General features: G+C 43.9%; 1 protein-coding gene across 2 annotated transcripts in view; it reads right to left on the minus strand.

Moving 5' to 3' along the window:
• Window positions 1-19,524, minus strand: part of PRKCH (protein kinase C eta) — a 220,806-nt gene that overhangs the window by 52,838 nt on the left and 148,444 nt on the right. For both annotated transcript variants that reach the window (XM_008701186.2, XM_008701195.2), the window contains exon 10: window positions 14,221-14,375. In XM_008701186.2, the coding sequence (XP_008699408.2) occupies window positions 14,221-14,375 (155 nt within the window). The remainder of the gene's footprint in view (window positions 1-14,220; window positions 14,376-19,524) is intronic.

Here is a 19,524-nt window from a genome sequence, read left to right on the forward strand (position 1 = left end):
GACAGACCACTCTGCATCACTTAATATTAGCTTGAAAGATGAATGGATAAAGATGTGGTATACAAATACAATGGAATATTACTCAGCCATCAAAAAGAATGACATCTTGCCATTTGCAATGATGTGGTTAGAGCTAGAGAGTATTTGCTAAGTGAAATAAGTCAGAGGAAGAAAAATTCCATATGATTTCACTCATATCTGGAATTTAAGAAACAAAACAGATGGACATAGGGGAAGGGAAGGAAAAGTAAAATAAGATGAAAACAGAGAGGGAGGGAAACCATAAGAGACTCTTAACTATGAGGAACAAACTGAGGGTTGCTGGAGGGGAGTATGGGGTAACAGGGTGATGGGCATTAAGGAGGCCAGTTGATGGAATGAGCACTGGGTGTTACATGCAATTGATGAATCACTAAATTCTGTCCCTGAAACTTATAATACAGTATATGGTAATTCAATTGAATTTAAATTTAAAAATTAAAAAAAAAAGAACATAGACAACTTTCATGGTAGGGGAAAATGGTTATAACACATTAAGTAATTAAAAAGTCTGTTTAAGAATGTTTATATAGTATGACTCGAACTTTCTTTTTAAATAAGTAAACACATTTAAAAACTTTAAGAAAATATATCAAAAGAAAAATGGTTATCTGTCAGTGGTAGGAATATAGGTTATTTCATTTTTATTTTTTGTATTTTAAATTTTCAGCAGTGACTATGTGTTACTCTTATAATTAGAAAGGCAAGAATAAATTTTATTTAAAAAATTTTAAATGCAGGGGAAAATCATTGCTCTCATTAATGAATACATACCCCATGAAGACGGTATATATATGTTTTTATGAGAAGAATAGTTTTGTACAGCCTAGTTTGAAGATATAGCCCTTAAACTTTAGGGTGTGAGTATTATTCAATAACTTAACACATAACTGTAGAAAAGTGACATCACTGGGCTTTCTACCTCAGTCATTATGTGTAAACATATGGTAGGTTTAAGAAATTTACAAAGCAATGTCCAGTTTATAAAATGACCGTGAAAAGTCATTACCGTTGCTTTTAGTCGAAAGGCATAAAAATTGAAATTGATAAACACTGAAGTCCTCTGAATAGAGCAAACAGATCTAATGTAACTCTGAAAAGGATTAGCGTCACCTTAAGCAAAAACGCATACAACCTCTAAGTCAGCAAGTACAGACACGTGGGCGAAGAATCATGGCAGAGACCGCCATCGTTTCTCAAACTTGAGTACTGCATGGCTCCTTTCTAAAGAACATTCGAAGAAGCACTGACCAAGTCTTTTCCTATGAAATCACTTTCATTTGAGAATTATAATCGTGAGGAAGAACTGTGTCCTTACAGCAGGTGAAAGATTTATATTATCAATCAAAATGAAAACCCAAATTTAAAAATTCTTAAAAAATTAGAATGATCAGTTGAAAAATACCAGTATGGATTCTCAACCCTCTTTTCAGCAGAGCAAATTCTCAGAAGGCTTTCATTTGTGAAAAAACACTACCTCGAATTCTGAGCAAATCATGGGTTTGGATTAGTGTAGTGCTGGAGACAGACAACGGGTTAGCCAGGCACGTTCCCTGCCCTCGTGAAGATGCCCACACGAAGAGACGCACAGGCCAGGAAAAGCGTGACGGGGCAGGTCCTACAGGATGCCGCAGGAGCAGACGGGACAGGCACCTAAGCTAGCTAGTGGCTAAGGGGGTAAGGAGTTAGCCTGGCAGAGAGAGCAGAGAGCATTCTGTGCACCTGCAAAGGCCTGTTGGTTGAGGAACTCGGCACCTTCATGGATTCCAAACTGAGGTGGGATTGTAGAGTTCCATCACATACTGTGTGACCTTGAACAGTTATTTTGCTTCCCAGAGCCTCAAGTTTCCTTACGTGTAAAATAGGGATATTACCATTTGCCTTGGAGAGATGTCCTAAGAGGTCAAAATTCATTACATAGAAACTCCTTACAGAGATATCGGCCCTTAGAGAGAAATGCTAAGTACATGTGGCCGTTATTCCGTATCGCAGAACCAAGGCGAGAGCACTCGGGTCCTCTCCCTCCTGCTGCAGCCCATTATTCTCTCTGCCATTCCTTGGCTCTGCAGAACACACTCCCATCCCAACAGCTTTGTGTTCTTGCCATTCCTTCTGCCTGGAAAGTTCTTCCCCCAGATATTAACACAGAGCTTGCTTCCTCATGTCCTTAGGTCTCTGCTCATCTCCTCAAATGTCCTATTCTCCCTGAACTTTATCTTCCCCTTACGCAACTTTTGCTCCATAGAATTTATTGCCCTGACATTCAATATATTCACTTTTTGTTTAACTGACTATCTGTGCTAGAATTTAAGCTCCTTGAGAGTGGGGTGGGGTTTGTCTGATTTGTTTCCAGAGCTTAGCACAGTGCCTCGCACACGGTAGGTGCTTAACACATATGTGTTAAAGGATTGAATAAATACCCCAAGCTTGAGGGAAGACCTTTCCTTAGTCTTCTTTTACTCTCTGGGGACCTGACATAAAGCTTTGCACTGAGTAGGCATTTCATGAACATTTGTTGAACTGTACAACTGAACCACTTTTTACAAATGTTCACCTGATACCTAAAGACCAAGTGACTGTATTTTTATTGCTTAGCAAATAAATCCAAGATTGTCTTTAATTCTAATAAAGCAGTAGACTGCTTGAACAATTTGGTGAGGAGAAGAACAAAACTGGTGATCAGATTTCAACAGTGAGTGGCATCAATTAACACATTTATCCATCAGTTCCAAATAACCACAGCCCTTGTTGATGCGAAAGGTCCAACGCGGATGTGGTATGCCAGGATCAGGATTCTGATTTAATAAGAACAGAAAGTGAAGTACGGAAACAAAATGTTTCAGGGCTGAAATTTCTTTCTGCCATTAATCTTAGTCCCTCGAGAAACTGCATTGCTGGGACTAAGCTGCCAGGATACGGGCTCCAGTAATGGTCCAAAAAAAGTTCTTGAATCTCCCCTCAAATGAAAAGCCAAAAATTTGCTTCAATACTGGAAAAGGCAAATCCCAAATGAATTCAACTGCTCCCCCCGTACATTAGAGAGTTAAAAGTTAAACAAAATGCAAAAGCATAGTCTCCAGGTATTACAATCTGTCCCATATGCTCCAGGACCTCTTAAGGAGACTATCTTAAGGATTTAGGATAAGTACGTGGTTTAACTATACTAAGTACACACAATTTCAACATATTGCTTAAATAGAAAGAAAATGATTTGGTTTGAAAGGAAAACACAATTTAGTTTACTATAAAAAGACTGGTCTTCGGAGGGTTGATATTCACAAGCTACAACTCCAATTTCTGTAAATGATTCCCTGTCATTGAGGAAGCATCTTAGGGATAATTTCAACTCAACCCATGCTACAAAGAAAACGCAAATCATCTGACAGCCTGTATACAAAGAATAACCTCTTATATCGACATGGCATGTTTCAAAGAGCTTTCACATTTTCACTTTCATCTGATCTGAGCTTCATGGAAACACTGCAGGGAAGCCATGTCAATGTATAGATGGGCAAAGCGTTCTGCAACCTGCCCACTCCCCCAGGACCAGCAGGAATCAGGGCTGGGTCTAGCACCCAGAACTTCTGAAAACCAAGCCCAGCATTCTTTCCGTTGAAAGAATATATAAGTGATCTTTTTCTATTCTCTTATAAGCATTGCAATTTAAATGGAATTGTACTTTGGGGAACACTTACTCTAAATGACACAATATATCAAAAAAATTTTGTAAGCCCCAGAGCCAAATTTAGGCAGATTTCTAATGGGGTCTGGTTTCCTAGGGTTCTGTCCTTGGCTCACCGTTCCATTTAAGACACTCTTGTTGGGCGATGTCATCTAGTCTCCATGATCTGAACTAATAGCTATGCCCTGATGATTTCTAAATATGTGTTTCAGCCCATCTTTTTCACTGAGCTTCAGACTCATATCCACCGGCCCATTTCACATCTCCACAGGAATGTGTCTCAGGTACCTAACATTATGTTTCTACATCTCGTCATCTTCCTCTTCTGCCTAGATGTCTTCCTGGGCTCATGATCTCTCCCAGATAATGGTAGCATCAGTTTTAACTTTTCATCACCTCCTACAAGTTTGCCTAAACCGCCATGTTAGGGAAAGTGGCCCTTCTCTGTGCTCTCATAATATGCTGGGCATTCAACCTCCTACCTAAACATCACAAATGACCCCAGGTTTCTCCTTCACCCCCTGGACCCACCCAGTCACTAAGGCCTGACTGTTGTACTTGCTCACGTCTCTCCATCTTATGCCCTTCTCCTCAGCCCCACCATCACCATCTTGGTTCAGCTCCTCATTATCTTCTTACCTGGAACACTGCAACAGTCGCAAATTGAACCTTCCCCTGCTACCTACATGTCCATGTCTGCATGCGCCCTCCCCCAAATAAATAGGAAATGTAAGTCCACTCATGTCAGGCAAGCTGCTGAAAACTCTTCAGAGGCTCTTCTTCACCTGCTACATAAAACCCAAATTCCCTGGCATGAAATTTGCATCCGACACTAGGAGTTTCCTATCAAATAACTATCCTGCCCCTTTTTCCTTAATAAGAAAACCCTGATTTGTAGCTGGGACATGGCCACGTAATGATTTCCTAGCCATCACTGAAGCTAGGTGCGGTCATGAGACCAAGTTCTGGCCAATTCCTTGGTAAGTAATGTGTGGAATTTCAGGCTCTTTAAAGGGAGCTAACTCAGCTGGGAGAAGTGCTCTTTGCACTTTTTACTGCCTGGAACAAATACAGAGATGACTCTGGAAGCTTTAGCAAACACATTAGGCCATGAGGTGGCCTTGAAGATGGCTGAACAGAAAAGATAGAAATCTCGGTCCCAAATGACTCCATGGAGCTTTCATGGCAGAGCTGGACTGCCTACTTCCAGACTTTTTATGGGAGAGAAAAATACATTTCCAACTGGTTTAAGGCACCATCATATTCCATTTCCTATTACAGGCAACGACACCCAATCCTAAGTGATACAGAATTCAAATATCTCAAGAATGTTAAGACTTTTTCATAGCTTCATTTCTGCCAACCCCTCAAGCCTTATCTTCCACCAGAGCTCAAAATTTAAGTTCCAAAATTCTTGTAGTTTTCCACTCCACCCACGTACTCACCATGAGCTTTCATGCTTCTCAACTTCTGCTCAAGCTTGCCCCCTACCTAAACACCCTCCTTATTTCTGTTCAAGTTTTAACTTTTCATCACCTCCTACAAAAGTTTGCCTTAACCTCCATGTTAGGGTAAGTGGCCCTTCTCTGTGCTCTCATAATATGCCGGGCATACTCCAATTCTAGAACCCATCTGCCATTAATTATTTATGGGCCATCTCTCCCAATCCACAGAAAGAGGCTCAAAGGGCAGATACCACATCTATTCATTTAGTATTTACATCTCCTAATAAAAGTGGGAGCTCAGTACATATGTTCTGAGTTCAACTGCATTTTCCTCTGCCTCTAAATGTCCTGACTAGCTCTTCATGTCAGCAGTAAGTTAAAGACTGAAACAAAATCTTTTCGTGGTATTTTTTTTTTTCCTGAGATGGGAAACAAATGACAGGTGAGCCACCCTAAGAAAACATCCACTCGGAGGAGGAATTTACTGTTTGGTTGCTTCAGACTTGAAATTTCCTCATCTATAAAGAAGAACCTGGCACTAGGCCATCTCAGAGGCTTCATATGGCTCTAGTATTTATATAATTCCACTGTTGAATATAAACACATAGAACCGGACATAAGGGACTCACTGTGAATGGACAGTTCCTCCAGCAATTGGCAGCATGACCAGCCTTACCTAACTTTTAAATAAAACACTTATAAGGAGTGTCTAACAAAATCTTGAAGTCATCAGATGACAATGAACACTCAGGATAATGAAAATTCTATTGTGGGAGGATATGCCTCCTAGACTCCAAACTCATTGGCCTCCTTTAGAGCTCCAGAACTTCCCATGCTTCCTCCTGATAGTGGGAACCGGCATTTGCTATTCCTTCTGTCTTAAATGCTCTTTCCATCCCTCTTCAGTGGCCACCTCAGCTCAAGAGTCACTTGCTTAGAAAACTCTTCTGTCTTTCTCTGACCAGACTGAATCACTGTATTAGAAGTTCTCACTCATTGCAATGCACTCCTCTTCTTCATGGCACTGGTCACCACTGCGGTTTTCTATTAGTGTGGTCATTTGATTGATGTCTTTCTCCCTTACTCAACCATACCCTCCGCAAGGGAGTAGCTTGGTTTTACTCATCATCGTACTCATATCCTCAGCAGAGAGTTGATGCTCAATAAACACTTGCTAAATATCTCCAAAGACTGTGTGAGGGAGGAGAAAAGTGGTCAAGTTTCATTGGGGGAAATGTCCAGCTATTCTAATGAGCTGAAAATCCTCTAAGCTCTCCTTCACATCTTGGAAAAAGGATCTTGAAGTCACTTTCTGGTGGAACAGCAGGCACTGAATGAGGCCACCATCTGACAGAGCAATCCATGACAAGCTAAGAAGCAGGAATGTGACTAAAAAAGTTTGGAGTTTTAGTAACCATCCCAGGTAAGGGTTCAAAGGCAGAATCGGATATGAAAGTTACCAGCGTATGGAGAACCCCATGGCTAGCACATCCTGAAGAAACAAGGGCTATGATGAAAATGACAAATGACAATTTGTAGTTGTCTTTGCAGCAAGCAGATCACAAAAGAGTAGACCTATTTCTTGGAGCAGAAGGAAGGATGTTACCAAATGGCAAAGGGAAAACAGAGCTCCTAAATTCGGCTTTCATCTTTATTTGAAAAGATTTTTCTCACTAGAGTGAGTACAATAAATATAAATATTGAAGTGAATTCCCATATAGGTGAAGTAACAGTAAGAGTCCAAAATTCCAGACTCAAATGAAAGACATTTGGGGACCCTGAAATTCTGCTGGTAAGAACTACTTAGGAGTGAGAAGTTCCCAGGAGATGGGAATCTAACAGATGTTGTAACAGATGTTACAATTTCCAAGAAGGGGAAACACAGATATCAGAAAACAATGACTCAAGTGTGCGGTAGTCATCACTGACCCATGCACGAATTGGTTGGAAAATAGATTAACTGTGAATTCATAGACACAGAAGCAATGCTCACAGAGGTGACACTCCAGATAAAACTAGGCTGAGCTAATTTCAAATCTCACAGGTGTCTGAAGTCAGCAAGGCATCTGTTGGTCCGGTATGATATCCTCGAGAAACAAGAGTCTGATGATATTAAAGATGGGTATACCCACACAGCTCCAGTAACTGTTTTCAGAGACTAGGTTAACAGACCTATCTATCTTGGAGGGAGATTGTCAATCTTCCCAAATTCTGAATTAAAAAAAAAAAAAAGTCAAATGAGGTAGAGACTGTTCTCTCAATTTGAGGAGAACTCAAAGGTGATTTTCTTTAAAAGTTCATGTGCCATGTTAGGTATACATGTAAAAGACAATATATTTCAGGTCTGGATCCTCTGTGGGTTAGTTCCACATCTGGACCATGGAACAACAAATTACCGCAGCAAGCACTTGGGGCTTTAGGAGTAAACACTGATTACCATGCACACAGGATGCCGACAAGTGCACAGGGCACAGAGCGATCAGACGCATGGGTTCCAAGCGTGTATTAAAATGCACTGTGTTCAAGTGTAAATGGTAAGGAGGAATGAAAACTTAAACTGTGCTCTTCTATAAAGTGTCGCTAAACATATTTAAGATACACTCTGTGCTTTGTTAAAAACAGCAAATCCACTATGTGCTGGCTGGCTTTAGGGGTTTGGGGTTGAAATGTCAACTATGGCTGAATTCCCCTTTAATATAGATTATGAAACATGATAGAAAATGGGATCTGCAATGCTAGAGGGCAGGTAAATGGGATGCGTGCCCCTTTGTCTTCTAACTTTTCTGTAGGACTTGACTCTGAAAAAAGTCAATGGCCGTGTAAATTATTCATGAGCTCTATCTGGGTTCCCCATCAGCCAACAAGCCCAGGACAAAGGAATGAATAGTCTTTTTTTCCCCTTAGCAAAGTGGCTCATTGACTGCTTACTTCCCAGCCCTTTCTTCTTGGTCTCTGGGCCATGGCAGCCCCAGACCTTCCAACCAAAGGCAAAGGCACAAACCCTGCTCTTGCTCTATCTCCAGGGGACCAGGCTTCTGTTCCTCCATGAAATGCAAGTGAACACATCTGAGAATCAGGGTCAAGCGGAAAAGCACAGAAATGTAGCTGGCCTTTCTCCTCTCACACAGGCTCTGTTGGCTAAGGGAGAGAAGAAAGTCAAGGAGCCTAAGGTACTTCTGAAGTCCTATTGGACAATCACTTGTCCATGGCACCACCTTTGTAACTTGCTGAAAAATAAACACCTCCCCTGACAAAACCCAAACAAACAACCACGCCTCTACAGACATACCTCTGAGATACTGCAGGATCCGTTCCAGACTGAACTGTCTGAAATGAGTAAATAAATTTTTTGGTTTCCCAGTGCACATAGAAGTTATGTTTACACTGTTCTGTAGTCTGTTAATTGTGCAGTAGCATTATGTCTAAAAAAATGTACATATCTTAATTTTAAAATACTTTATTGCTAAAAAAAAAAATGCTAACCAGCTTCTGAGCTTTCAGCAAGTTGTAATCTTTTTGTTGGTGGAAGGTCTTGCCTCTTTGTTGGTGACTGCTGATTGACCAGGATGGTGGTTGCTGAAGGCTGGATTGGCTGTAAAAATTTTAAGACAACAATGAAGTTTGTCATATTGATTGACTCCTTCTTTCATGAACAATTTCTCTGGAGCACGTGATGCCATTTGATAGCATTTTTATCCACAATAGAGTTTCTTTCGAAATTGGGGACAGTCCTCTCAAACCCTACCCCTGCTTTACCAGCTAAGCTTATGTCCTATTCTAAATCTTTTGTGCTCTTTTCAACAATCTTTCACAACATCGTCACCAGGAGTAGATTCCATCTCAAAAAACCACTTTCTTTGCCCATGCATAAGAAACAACTCCTCATCCATTCAAGTTTGATCATGATATCACATCTTCAGGCTCTACTTCTAATTCCAGTTCTCTTGCTGTTTCCAACACATCTGCACTGACCTCCTCCACTGAAGTCTCGACGCCTCAAGGTCATCATCCATGACAGCCGGAGTCAACTTCTTCCAACTCCTGTTCATGTTGATATTCTGACCTCTTCCCATGAGTGTTCTTAATTGTATCTAGAATGTTGAATCCTTTCCAGAAAGTTTTCAATTGACTTTGTCCAGACCCATCACAGGAATCACTATCCATGACAGCTGTAGCCTTTATGGAATGTATTTCTTAAATAATAAGAACTGGAAGTCAAAATGATTCTTTGATCCATGGGCTGCAGAATGGATGTTGTGTTTGCAGTCAATGAAAACAACATTCATCTCATTGTACATCTCCATCAGAGTTCCTGGGTGACCGGGTGCATTGTCAGAGCAGTAATATTTTGAAGGGAATCTTCTCTGAGCAGCGAGTCTCAAAAGTAGGTTTAAAATATTCAGTAAACCATGTTATAAACAGATGTGCTGCCATAGAAGCTTTTTCGTTCCATTTAGAGAGCACAATCAGAGTCGATTTAACACAATTCTTAAGGGTCTGAGAATTTTTTGGATGGCCCATGAGCATTGGTTTCAACTTAAAGTCACCAGCTGCATTAGCCCCTAACAAGAGAGTCAGCCTGTCTTTTGAAGCTTTGAAACCAGTCATGAACCTCTCTTCTCTAGCTAGGAAAGCCCTAGATCATATCTCTTTCCCATAAAAGCTGATTTGCCTACATTGAAACTCTGTGTTTAGTGCAGCCTCCTTCATTAGTGATCTTAGCTAGATCTTCTGGATAACTCACTGTAGCTTCTACACCAGCATTTGGGGCTTCATCTTGTACTATGATGTTTATGGAGATGGCTTCTTTCCTTAAGCCTCATGACCCAGCCTCTGCTAGCTTCAGACTTTTCTTCTGCAGCTTCCTCGTTGTCTCAGCCTTCACAGAATTGAAGAGAGTGAGGGCCTTGCTCTAGATTAGGCTTTGGCTTAAGAGAATGTTGTAGCTGGTCTGATCGTCTATCCAGACCACTCAAACTTTCTCCATATCAACATTAAGGCTGTTCTGCTTTCTTATCATTCATGTGTTCACTGGACTAGCACTTTGGTTTCCTTCAAGAACTTTTCCTTTGCATTTACAAGTTGGCTAACTGGTGCGAGAGGTCTAGTTTCACCCTATCTTGGCTTTCGTCATGCCTTCCTCACAAAACTCAATCATTTCTAGCTTTTGTTTTAAAGTAAGAGACACGTGACTCTTCTTTTTACTTGAACACCTAGAGGCTACAGTAGGGTTATTAACTAGATTAACTTCAACATCATTGTGTTTCAGGGAATAGGGAGGGCCAAGGAAGGAGAGATGTTGGAAAAGCTGGTCAATGGAGAAGTCAGAATACACATATTTGTGGATGAAATTTGCTGTCTCATGTGGGTGCAATTCATGGCACCCCAAAACAATTACAATAGTAGCATCAAAGGTCACTGATCACGGATCACCATGACAAATATAATGATAGTGAAAAAGTGTGAAATATCCCTAGAATTACCAAAATGTGACACGGAGACACAAATTTAGCAAATGCTGTTGGAAAAATGGCACTGGTAGACTTGCTCAACAAGAGTTGCCTCAAACCTCCAATTTATGTGTGTGTGTGTGTGTGTGTGTGTGTGTGTGTGTGTATACATATACACATACACAAACAAAACACAGTATCTGTGAAGTACGATGAAGCAAAGCACTATAAAGTGAGTATCCCTGTATTTGGACAGGTCAGAGGCATCATCCACGAGATCATCTTGGCTCCGATATAGGCCATCCCAGGACATGTCTGATAAACGGGCTTTCTGATGCTCCCAAGCTTCTCTCTGTGCTCTCTGGATCAAATTCACACCTTGGGCGACCCAACTGTGCCCTTTACTATGTGTGAGTTCCAAGGACTTGGTTTTCAAAGGCTTATCCTTAAGACTCTACTCACAGGCTAGTAACCTGAATGGAATTAAAATATCCTGTGAAATTAATCCACAGGATAAAAATAGCTTTTCAATCTATCCTAATTAAATGTGTCCCCTTCAAAGTCAATCATATCAGTTAGAGCCTGCATATGGGATTCAAATTGAAGAGTAAATTAAAATAAATTCTCAAACTTGAACTGCAGATGCCAAAAGTTTAAATAAAATTTCTCAAGATGTGGGCTGATACAGTTTCACAGAAATGACATCAGGTTACGCATCCTCCTCATTTCCAGACCAATGAAATGGGTAGAATGAGAAGCGATCACAACCTGCACAGGAAAGCAAGTCTGTAATGTGGTGCTCAAACAAAGCCTGTAACAAACGATTCAAGAAAATGAGTTTTGACCTTATTGCTTTTCTCCACTGCTATGGTCTGAATGTTCATATCCCTGCCTCCCTGCCCCGGGCCGGCCCAAATTCATATGGAGAAATCCTAACCTCTAAAGGTGATGATATTAGTAATGCGGGGCCTTGAAGAAGTGCTTAGGTCATGAGGGTGGACCCCTCATGAATGAAGTTAGTGCCTTTATAAAAGAGGCCGCAGAGAGTTCCCTAAACCCTCTGCCATATACGGACACAGAGAAAAGATTAGCCTTGACCGGACACCAAATCTGCTGGTGCCCTGATCTTAGACTTCCAGCCTCCAGACCTGTGAGAAATAAATCTCTGTTGTTTAGAAGCCACCCAGTCCGCAGTATTTTGTTAAAGCAGTCCAAAAGGATGAAGACACACATTCTGCCTCCTTTTCATGAATTCAAGTTGCCCTGTCACCAGAAGGGGAATAAGAAGCCTCCTCTTTAGTGGTGCGCTAAGTCTGCAAGTCTCTCCTCAGGAGACACGGTAGCCCAGTGGTTAGAGACGTAAGTTGAACTGTGGTTCGGGGCGCCTGGGTAGCTGAGTTGTTAAGCATCTGGCTTCGGCTCAGGGCGTGATCCCGGCGTTCTGGGATTGAGTCCCACATCAGGCTCCTCTGCTGGGAGCCTGCTTCTTCCTCTCCCACTCCCCCTGCTTGTGTTCCCTCTCCCGCTGGCTGTGTGTCTCTCTGTTAAATAAATGAATAAAATCTTAAAAAAAAAATTGTGGTTCTACACTAGTTAACAGTATGGTTATTAAGTCTTTCTAAGACTCAGTTATTCATCTAAATGACACGAATGAGGTTACTGTTGTATAATAATAGTGCTAGGAGGATCGGGGAGAAATGCAGGTAAAGAGCCGGCTGTCACATTGCTCCATGTAGCTCTTGTTACTATTGTTAATATTATTATTTGGATTTACAACAGAAGTCCCCATCAAGTAGGGAAGTCATAATTCTTAAAAATTAAATGTGAAGAAGGCTCTCTCCAGGGTAAACAGAGCAGAGACAGACGGACGGACGGACGGACGGATGGATGGATGGATGGATGGATGGTTGGATGGATGGGTGGATGGATGGATGGATAAACCACGGAGAGGAGAGAACAAAAGCAGAGCTCATGGCCCAGAGTCTGCTGCTACCACCAGAAAGACCTCCAATCCCTCCACCGTCAGACACTGGGTCAGCAAGCCCCGCCAATCCTGCACTGGGCAGGATGCTGCGGCAGGAACGATTCCATTCTGGAGCTGCCGGAAGAGATGGCCTGGTCAAGAAGGCTCAACACACAGGCCATCTAAAGCCACCTGTGGCAGCTCCGTGGCCAAAGGATGAGTGGAGATTCCTGTTACTTCCAACTGGTATCCAGCCTGGCTCGAAGCTCTGCACCCCCTCCTCAGTCTCAGAGCTGGGGCTGAGACAAAGGGCTACTATGTAATTGAGGTTTTAGGGCCCTGCGCTGAGAATTTATGTTTCTCTATCATGCCTGTTGTACCTGCTTTGCTTTCTCTCTTCTTTCTGGCATCGTTGACCAGCCCTGATGTGTTCTTTCCTAGCCTCGCTCCTCTTTTCCTATTTTGACTCCTAGGATATTTAAGAATATTCCATTCTTAAAGCTCTCTTACACTTTCATCGTGATGTCAGTAGGGTTCTGAGCCCACAAAGGGAACAGCATTAGCAAGGCTAATAAACTGCCAGTTTCAATCAGGAAATTCTTGACTTTGACATTCATGCTCCTAAAATAAAAATGATTTTTCCTCAAAGGAAAGCAACAATTGCATGTCAAGAGAAAGAAAGAGTTCGTGTGGTGACTAAGTTACAATGTTATTTAAAAGCAAGACATTGACCTCACGGAAAAAATGAAAAGTTAAGAATAAACATTGTCTAACATTCACTGTTACATTTCCCACCTTACCTAATCTTATGTCTGAATAAAGTTTCATCCGTCTATATCCCTTACATTCTGAGATCTAACAATGGCGACCCGATTTTAAGCCCCAAATATATATATATATTTTTTAAAGATTTTATTTATTTATTCGACAGAGAGACAGCCAGCGAGAGAGGGAACACAAGCAGGGGGAGTGGGAGAGGAAAAAGCAGGCTCATAGCAGAAGAGCTTGATGTGGGGCTCGATCCCACAATGCCGGGATCACGCCCTGAGCCGAAGGCAGACGCTTAACCGCTGTGCCACCCAGGCGCCCCTAAGCCCCAAATATATATTATACTCAAAAGACTGTGTGCCATGAAATGGAATCAAATAATATTCAGGAGGGGCTACAAATGCTAAATATTATCAAGCAGGACACTGCTCATCAACAGTTTACCTCTTAGCTCCTTGACTGCTGAGCTATAACCCAACTGACCCAGATTCTTAGCATGGTAATTTAGGGCAACAGATAACCTCGCTCTTTGGTGTAGGGATGGATTCTTAAAATGGAACGGAGCGCTTCCAACATGAAAACAGAAAAAAGAGCAACACCGTGGTCAGCAGCTTGTAGGGTCTGGCTGTATGAACTCATGAACCGTCTCTGTGGAGCCCCTCAAGCTGGCTTTATGAATACTACACGGGGGCAATTCTGGTTTGCAGGCAACGTGGAACACTACATTATTCATTTATTCTAATGGACACTCAGACCTTTGTGAATTCTAAAAAGATTTCAGTTGATTCCCAGGAAGAATGGAAGGGTGGATGAAGCCAGGAGGGCAAACAGGGGATGAATTAGGGGAGGGGTTTAGCAGTGACCAAAACTCACCGATAGATGATTCCTTTCTCGTGTAGGAACATGAGCGCCGAAATGATTTCTGCTGCATAGAAACGAGCTCGTGCTTCATCAAAACGACGAGACTTCTGAATGTGAAACATCAAGTCGCCCCCATTCACAAACTCCATCACAAAAAACAGACGATCCTGGATAGAAACACAAGAGAGGACCCAGCGTGGTGTAGCCGTCGGCCTAGAGTTCGGTCAACAGGTTACCCTGGGCTGTGGCATGGGCAGAAGAGGTCGTCAAGTGGAGTTCTGGGTGAAACATTCTGGCGGGGTCAGTGCTAGGCATGAGGGCTGTGGGATTAGATCCCTGGGTTGGGGGGTAGGGTGAGGGAGTAACACCTGGGTCTCCTTTAAGTGAGTCCACACAGCTTTGCTCTCTGCTTTAAATAAAAAGCAGGAAAGCCTCAGAAGCCTCTAGTTCTCATTGCAGCTCTGCACCTTAAACACCGTAACCTCGAGCTTAATTGTTTTTGGACGTTCGCCATTAGTAAAGTGAGAACGATGACGCTATCCCTCGCTGAATCATGGGGTTTTAGAAAGCGGAGGAGAGCAACGTAAATGGAAAGGCACATGCCTTTCCTCTGGAACATGCAGGGTAAAGCACAGAAAGCAAGGGATGCCTAACAGCTCCTCACCTTTGGGCAGGGAACACGCACAGAAAAAGGAAAACGTTGTAGACAAGTCTGCCTAACAGCGGTCTAATGACAGTCTCAGAGTGGCGTCAGCTTTAGAAATTCCACTCAGCCCAACAGAAAATTCCCAAGTCAGGAGGAGAAACGTGCAGACGAGTGCGATGCTATCTCCACTTGGAAAGAGCTCTCAACCCTGCAGATGAAATGGGCTCTTATGGGCGCCTGGGTGACTCAGTCTGTAAGTGTCTGCCTTCGGCTCAGGTCATGTTCCTGGTGTCCTGGATCGAATCCCGCATCAGGCTCCTGGCTCAGCAGGGAATCTGCTACTCTCTCTACCCTTCCCCCCTATTCACGAGCTCTTCTCTCTCTCTCTCTTGCACTCTTGCTCTCTCTCAAATAAATAAAGTTTAAAAAAATGAGAGAGAGAGAAATGGGCTCTTAAGATTCCCCATGCAGTGCACTAAGTACTAAGCGGTGTGAACAAAGTGCTTTTATTAAGACTTTAATAAAAGAAATTAAAGTCTCCATGAAAAAGTGATGTCTCCAAGACAGAGGACACTATAAAGTGCTTTGTTTCAGGAACCCCTAAGAGCAATGGATTTCCCGGCTCCCTCTGCTAACATTTATGAAGGCCACGGCTAGCCAGGTGCTGAATGAGGTGCCACGGATCCAACAGAGAGTAGAAAGGGCATAAAACAGGTACAACCTCTAGCCACATAGTCTGGTGTGGGAGACACACATTACTTAAAAAAAAAAAAAAAAAGAGTTATATACCCTGGTAAACATACAAATTCTGGTAAATCCTGTGAAGGAAAAGTAAAGGAAGCAGTGACATCTGGTCATCTGCCTGGGGTCCGTGGAGGTCTCTTCGAGCAAGGGACACGCAAGGTAAGGCCTGCATGATCACCCCGAACGGCCAACCACCATCCTTTTGGGGGAGGGAGGGTGGGAGGTCATTTAGTAGGGAAACTGGTATTTGCCAGTTCACAAAGGACGCGTGCTCAGAACTCATCTATCCTTGTGGGTTTAAGCACCCTGGTTCTGCTCAGTGTTGCCACATGTCCACAGCCACCCAGCTCACACTCCAAGTCACCACTGGTTTCATCAGGCCTTCCCAATCTGAAAGCAGAACTCATGACCTCTCTATTCCTGATTTTAAGTAAGACCTTAATTCGAAGGAAAAAAATCCCCTGGCTCTGCGAAACCTCTCTGTTAATGAGAAGTATGAATGTAAGGGTAAAGATGGAACAGCAGGGGCGCCTGGGTGGCACAGCGGTTAAGCGTCTGCCTTCGGCTCAGGGCGTGATACCGGCGTTATGGGATCGAGCCCCACATCAGGCTCCTCTGCTGTGAGCCTGCTTCTTCCTCTCCCACTCCCCCTGCTTGTGTTCCCTCTCTTGCTGGCTGTCTCTCTCTCTGTCAAATAAATAAATAAAATCTTAAAAAAAAAAAAAAGATGGAACAGCAAAATTTGCACGCATGAAAACAAAAACCAAACAATAACAAAACAACTCTTCTGGTTGGCCAATCTAAGCCAACTGGAAGCTCAACACAGTAAGCCATCGGACCGAGCCAGGGGCCTTCATCTGAGTGTGACTGACAAGCGGAGCGGAGACTTGGGAGGGACACGCTCAGATGAGCAAGGGTGTTCTTTCTTTTCTCTATGGGAAGGACTCGAGTGGAAAGAGCAGGGCAGTGGTGGAGCGGGTTGGAGGGTGACTATGTGACGGAGACCTAAGAGCTGCATCTGCTCGGGCAGGTGTGATGCTGATGCTGTGTTCGTTTAGACGGGGTGCCCAAGGGGGACCCGATGAAGACTCAGGTAGGAGAGCCACCCTAACCACCCCTCAACGAGCAGGTCAGCCTTACATGTATTTGTTCACCCGCCTGTTCGCCTTCCTCGTGGCTGGGACTGGCAGTCACATGAATTCCAAGAGCTCGAAATACCTGATTACGGGAACTGGGTCAGTAGGTAAGTGGCTATTCCTGAGGCTGCTGGAAGTCAGTGTACTGGGCAAGGCCTTCTAAGGCAGTAGGCATCAAAAAAGATGAAGATATTGTAAGGGCAATTTCATCCATTTCTAGTTCCCTCCAAATCATTCTCATGTCTCAAGTCTGAAAAGCCAGAGCAGGGGCTGAATTCCAAATCTGGGGGAGGAAATAACGCCTTCTTGTCTCACTCTTTCATCTGTTTCTCAGCCCAAAGCAGGAGGCACATTCTCAGAAAATGCAGGAGGGTCAGAGGGGCACAGCTATCTGTGATGTGCCACGAAGTCATAAGCCTTAGAACTGAGAAAACAGGGGCCTCTTTTCATTCAGAATTTCATTTCAAACCTCCGGTCTGGCACCACCTAGAACAATTCTCAACCCCCAAGTTACATAAAAGTCTTGCAACAAGCAAGCAGGAAGTCGAGACAAGCCAGCCAGATATCATGACCATTTGACCAAAAGTCATGGTCTGTCCTATCAAAGACCTAAATTAATATCACAAGGTTGAAAAATAAAAACGTGTTCGTCAGCTTGCCAGATGTTTTTCCTGAGAAGAGACTCTCTCTTTACATGCCCCTCTCTTCACCCTATTCGTGGCCTTTCTGAGGCCTGAGGTAACCAGGCCATCAGGCTTGTTGGAGTAACATCCAAAATGAGAGGCAGTCGCCTCTGGTTTGGGTCCCTGGGCTCCATGGAGTTGAGGGTCTGAGTTCTAGTATGCAGGCTTTCCAGTACCTAGTGAGGCTTTCAGAGATCTGTTATGCTTCCTTGAAGGTTCTCAACAAGAAAGAATGTTTACTGAGCACACACGATACCAGGTCCTGGGTAGAGAGCAAGGACCGTAAATGAATGCAATCCCACACCTGCTCTCAGGACATTCAGAGAAACGTGGAGAACATCACCCTGGTGTGCTAAGCGCAGTGGAGGCACAAAGAGGTCATTGTGGGAACAGAGCAGGGGCAACCAAGCAGCCTGGAGGCTGGGGTGGGGTGTGGAGAAAGCTTCTAAGAGGCGCTAATTCCCCAGCCCTGAAGGCTGAGGAAGCAGGAGTCAGGCTGGATGGGGGAGGAACCAAGGTCTCTGAACGGCTGAACCGTCAGGTGTGAGGCAGGGTACGACGGCTGCAAAGGGAGTCAGTCCCTAAGTGCTGCAGCGGCTGAGGGTGGGGCCTCCCTGTGACACTGCTACTTTCATAACCGAGTGTTGATAGAAAAAGCAAAAGGCTAGTTAGGGTGGGTGCTTCCTTTCACCTCATCCTCAGGCCCCCTACACCTGTTAATCCAGGTGGTCCCTCACCTTTGGTCTCTACCGTCATGACAGGCCCAACGTCTGGGCTAGAACAGGTGGCAGCTGCAGTCCTTGGCTTGGAAAAGACTCCAGGGAGGGTGGGACAGGCTGCACACACTAAAACGACCTCAGCTACAAAAACAAATCAGTCCGCTGGATGTTGCTGCCCTGGAATGACTTCCAGCAGCCTGAAGGAAATCTTTCCTATTTCACCAGTGTCCCTTACAAAGCGGAGGCACGTCTTCGAAGTTCTGACAAGAGGCAGAAGACAACCTCCTACCTACAACCCCACTCTCAGTCTGTGCTGCTTAAGAACGCGTCTCCCTGATTACCCGACAAACGCTAAGTTATGCTTCCCAAACTCAACTGTGAAGCAAGTAGAGGGAGCGCCTGTTGGGACCCCTGAGTTGAGGGAGGCATCGCATAAGGGATTAAGGTTGCCCGTGAGTCACTTCTAGGGCAGGGAGGAGGTTCCAGATCCCACCCGAGGCAGAGGGTTTCTGTGTTTAAGCCTTCCCAGCTTTTCTGAAGTCTGGTTTTCTAGAAATTGAGTCTGGATACCTGCAAGCTTTCCCGGAGGCCTCTGGCTCCTGTAAGGTACATTTTGCCCTGAACTGCATGGTAAGAAACCTAAGGTACCTGAGACTGGTTTAATCTCAGTTCTAAAGCCAAGAGGCCCAGCCCTTTGTCTGTCCCTTGCTCCACCTTTGCCCCCCATTCAACGAACCACAAATGCAAGTCATTCACAAGGGTGAGGGACACCTGGGGGAATAAAAGCAACTCAGAAATCCCTTTGTCCCACGCCTCCGTGTGGACTACAGCAGGCCAAGGAGCTGATGCCTGGTTAATAATAGATTCCTGTCATCGCCTGCCTGGCTGCAGGAACCGCTGCAGCCTGGGCCAAGTCTGTCCTGGCTATCAGCTCAAGGCTGCTACTTCTCCAGGTCAAAGGGGATAAAAATATCCCCTGAACTGATAGTGGCTCTCAGTACAAGCAGTGTGCATTCCCTAAAGCCCCTCATAAAGATTGTTCTTTAAGAATTAAAGCTGATGAGCAATTGCACAAAGTTTGAGACAAAACACTTGAGTCGTGACATACCAAGATGGTAACTGCGACAAAGTGACGTCACCTCCGGAGGGTGAGTGCAGAGGAATGGGGCGGGGGAGGGGTAGGTCCTTCAGGGCCACTGTGGTGGGCACCTTTGGAGGTGTCTGTTCAGCTCACAAATCCCTTTCTCAGAGAACTGCCCTGGCTTGGTCACATGGGGAAATGCTGGACATCCTGCAAACAGTTAGTTGGGACCACGCTGGCTGCTCCCTTCCCAGTCTCTTTCCCAGAAAATTGGAACCGAGATGGAGAGGTTTTAATTTAGGCTGTG

Source organism: Ursus maritimus, unplaced genomic scaffold (assembly GCF_017311325.1).
Source record: "Ursus maritimus isolate PB19 unplaced genomic scaffold, ASM1731132v1 scaffold_25, whole genome shotgun sequence".
NCBI classification, from domain to species: domain Eukaryota; kingdom Metazoa; phylum Chordata; class Mammalia; order Carnivora; family Ursidae; genus Ursus; species Ursus maritimus.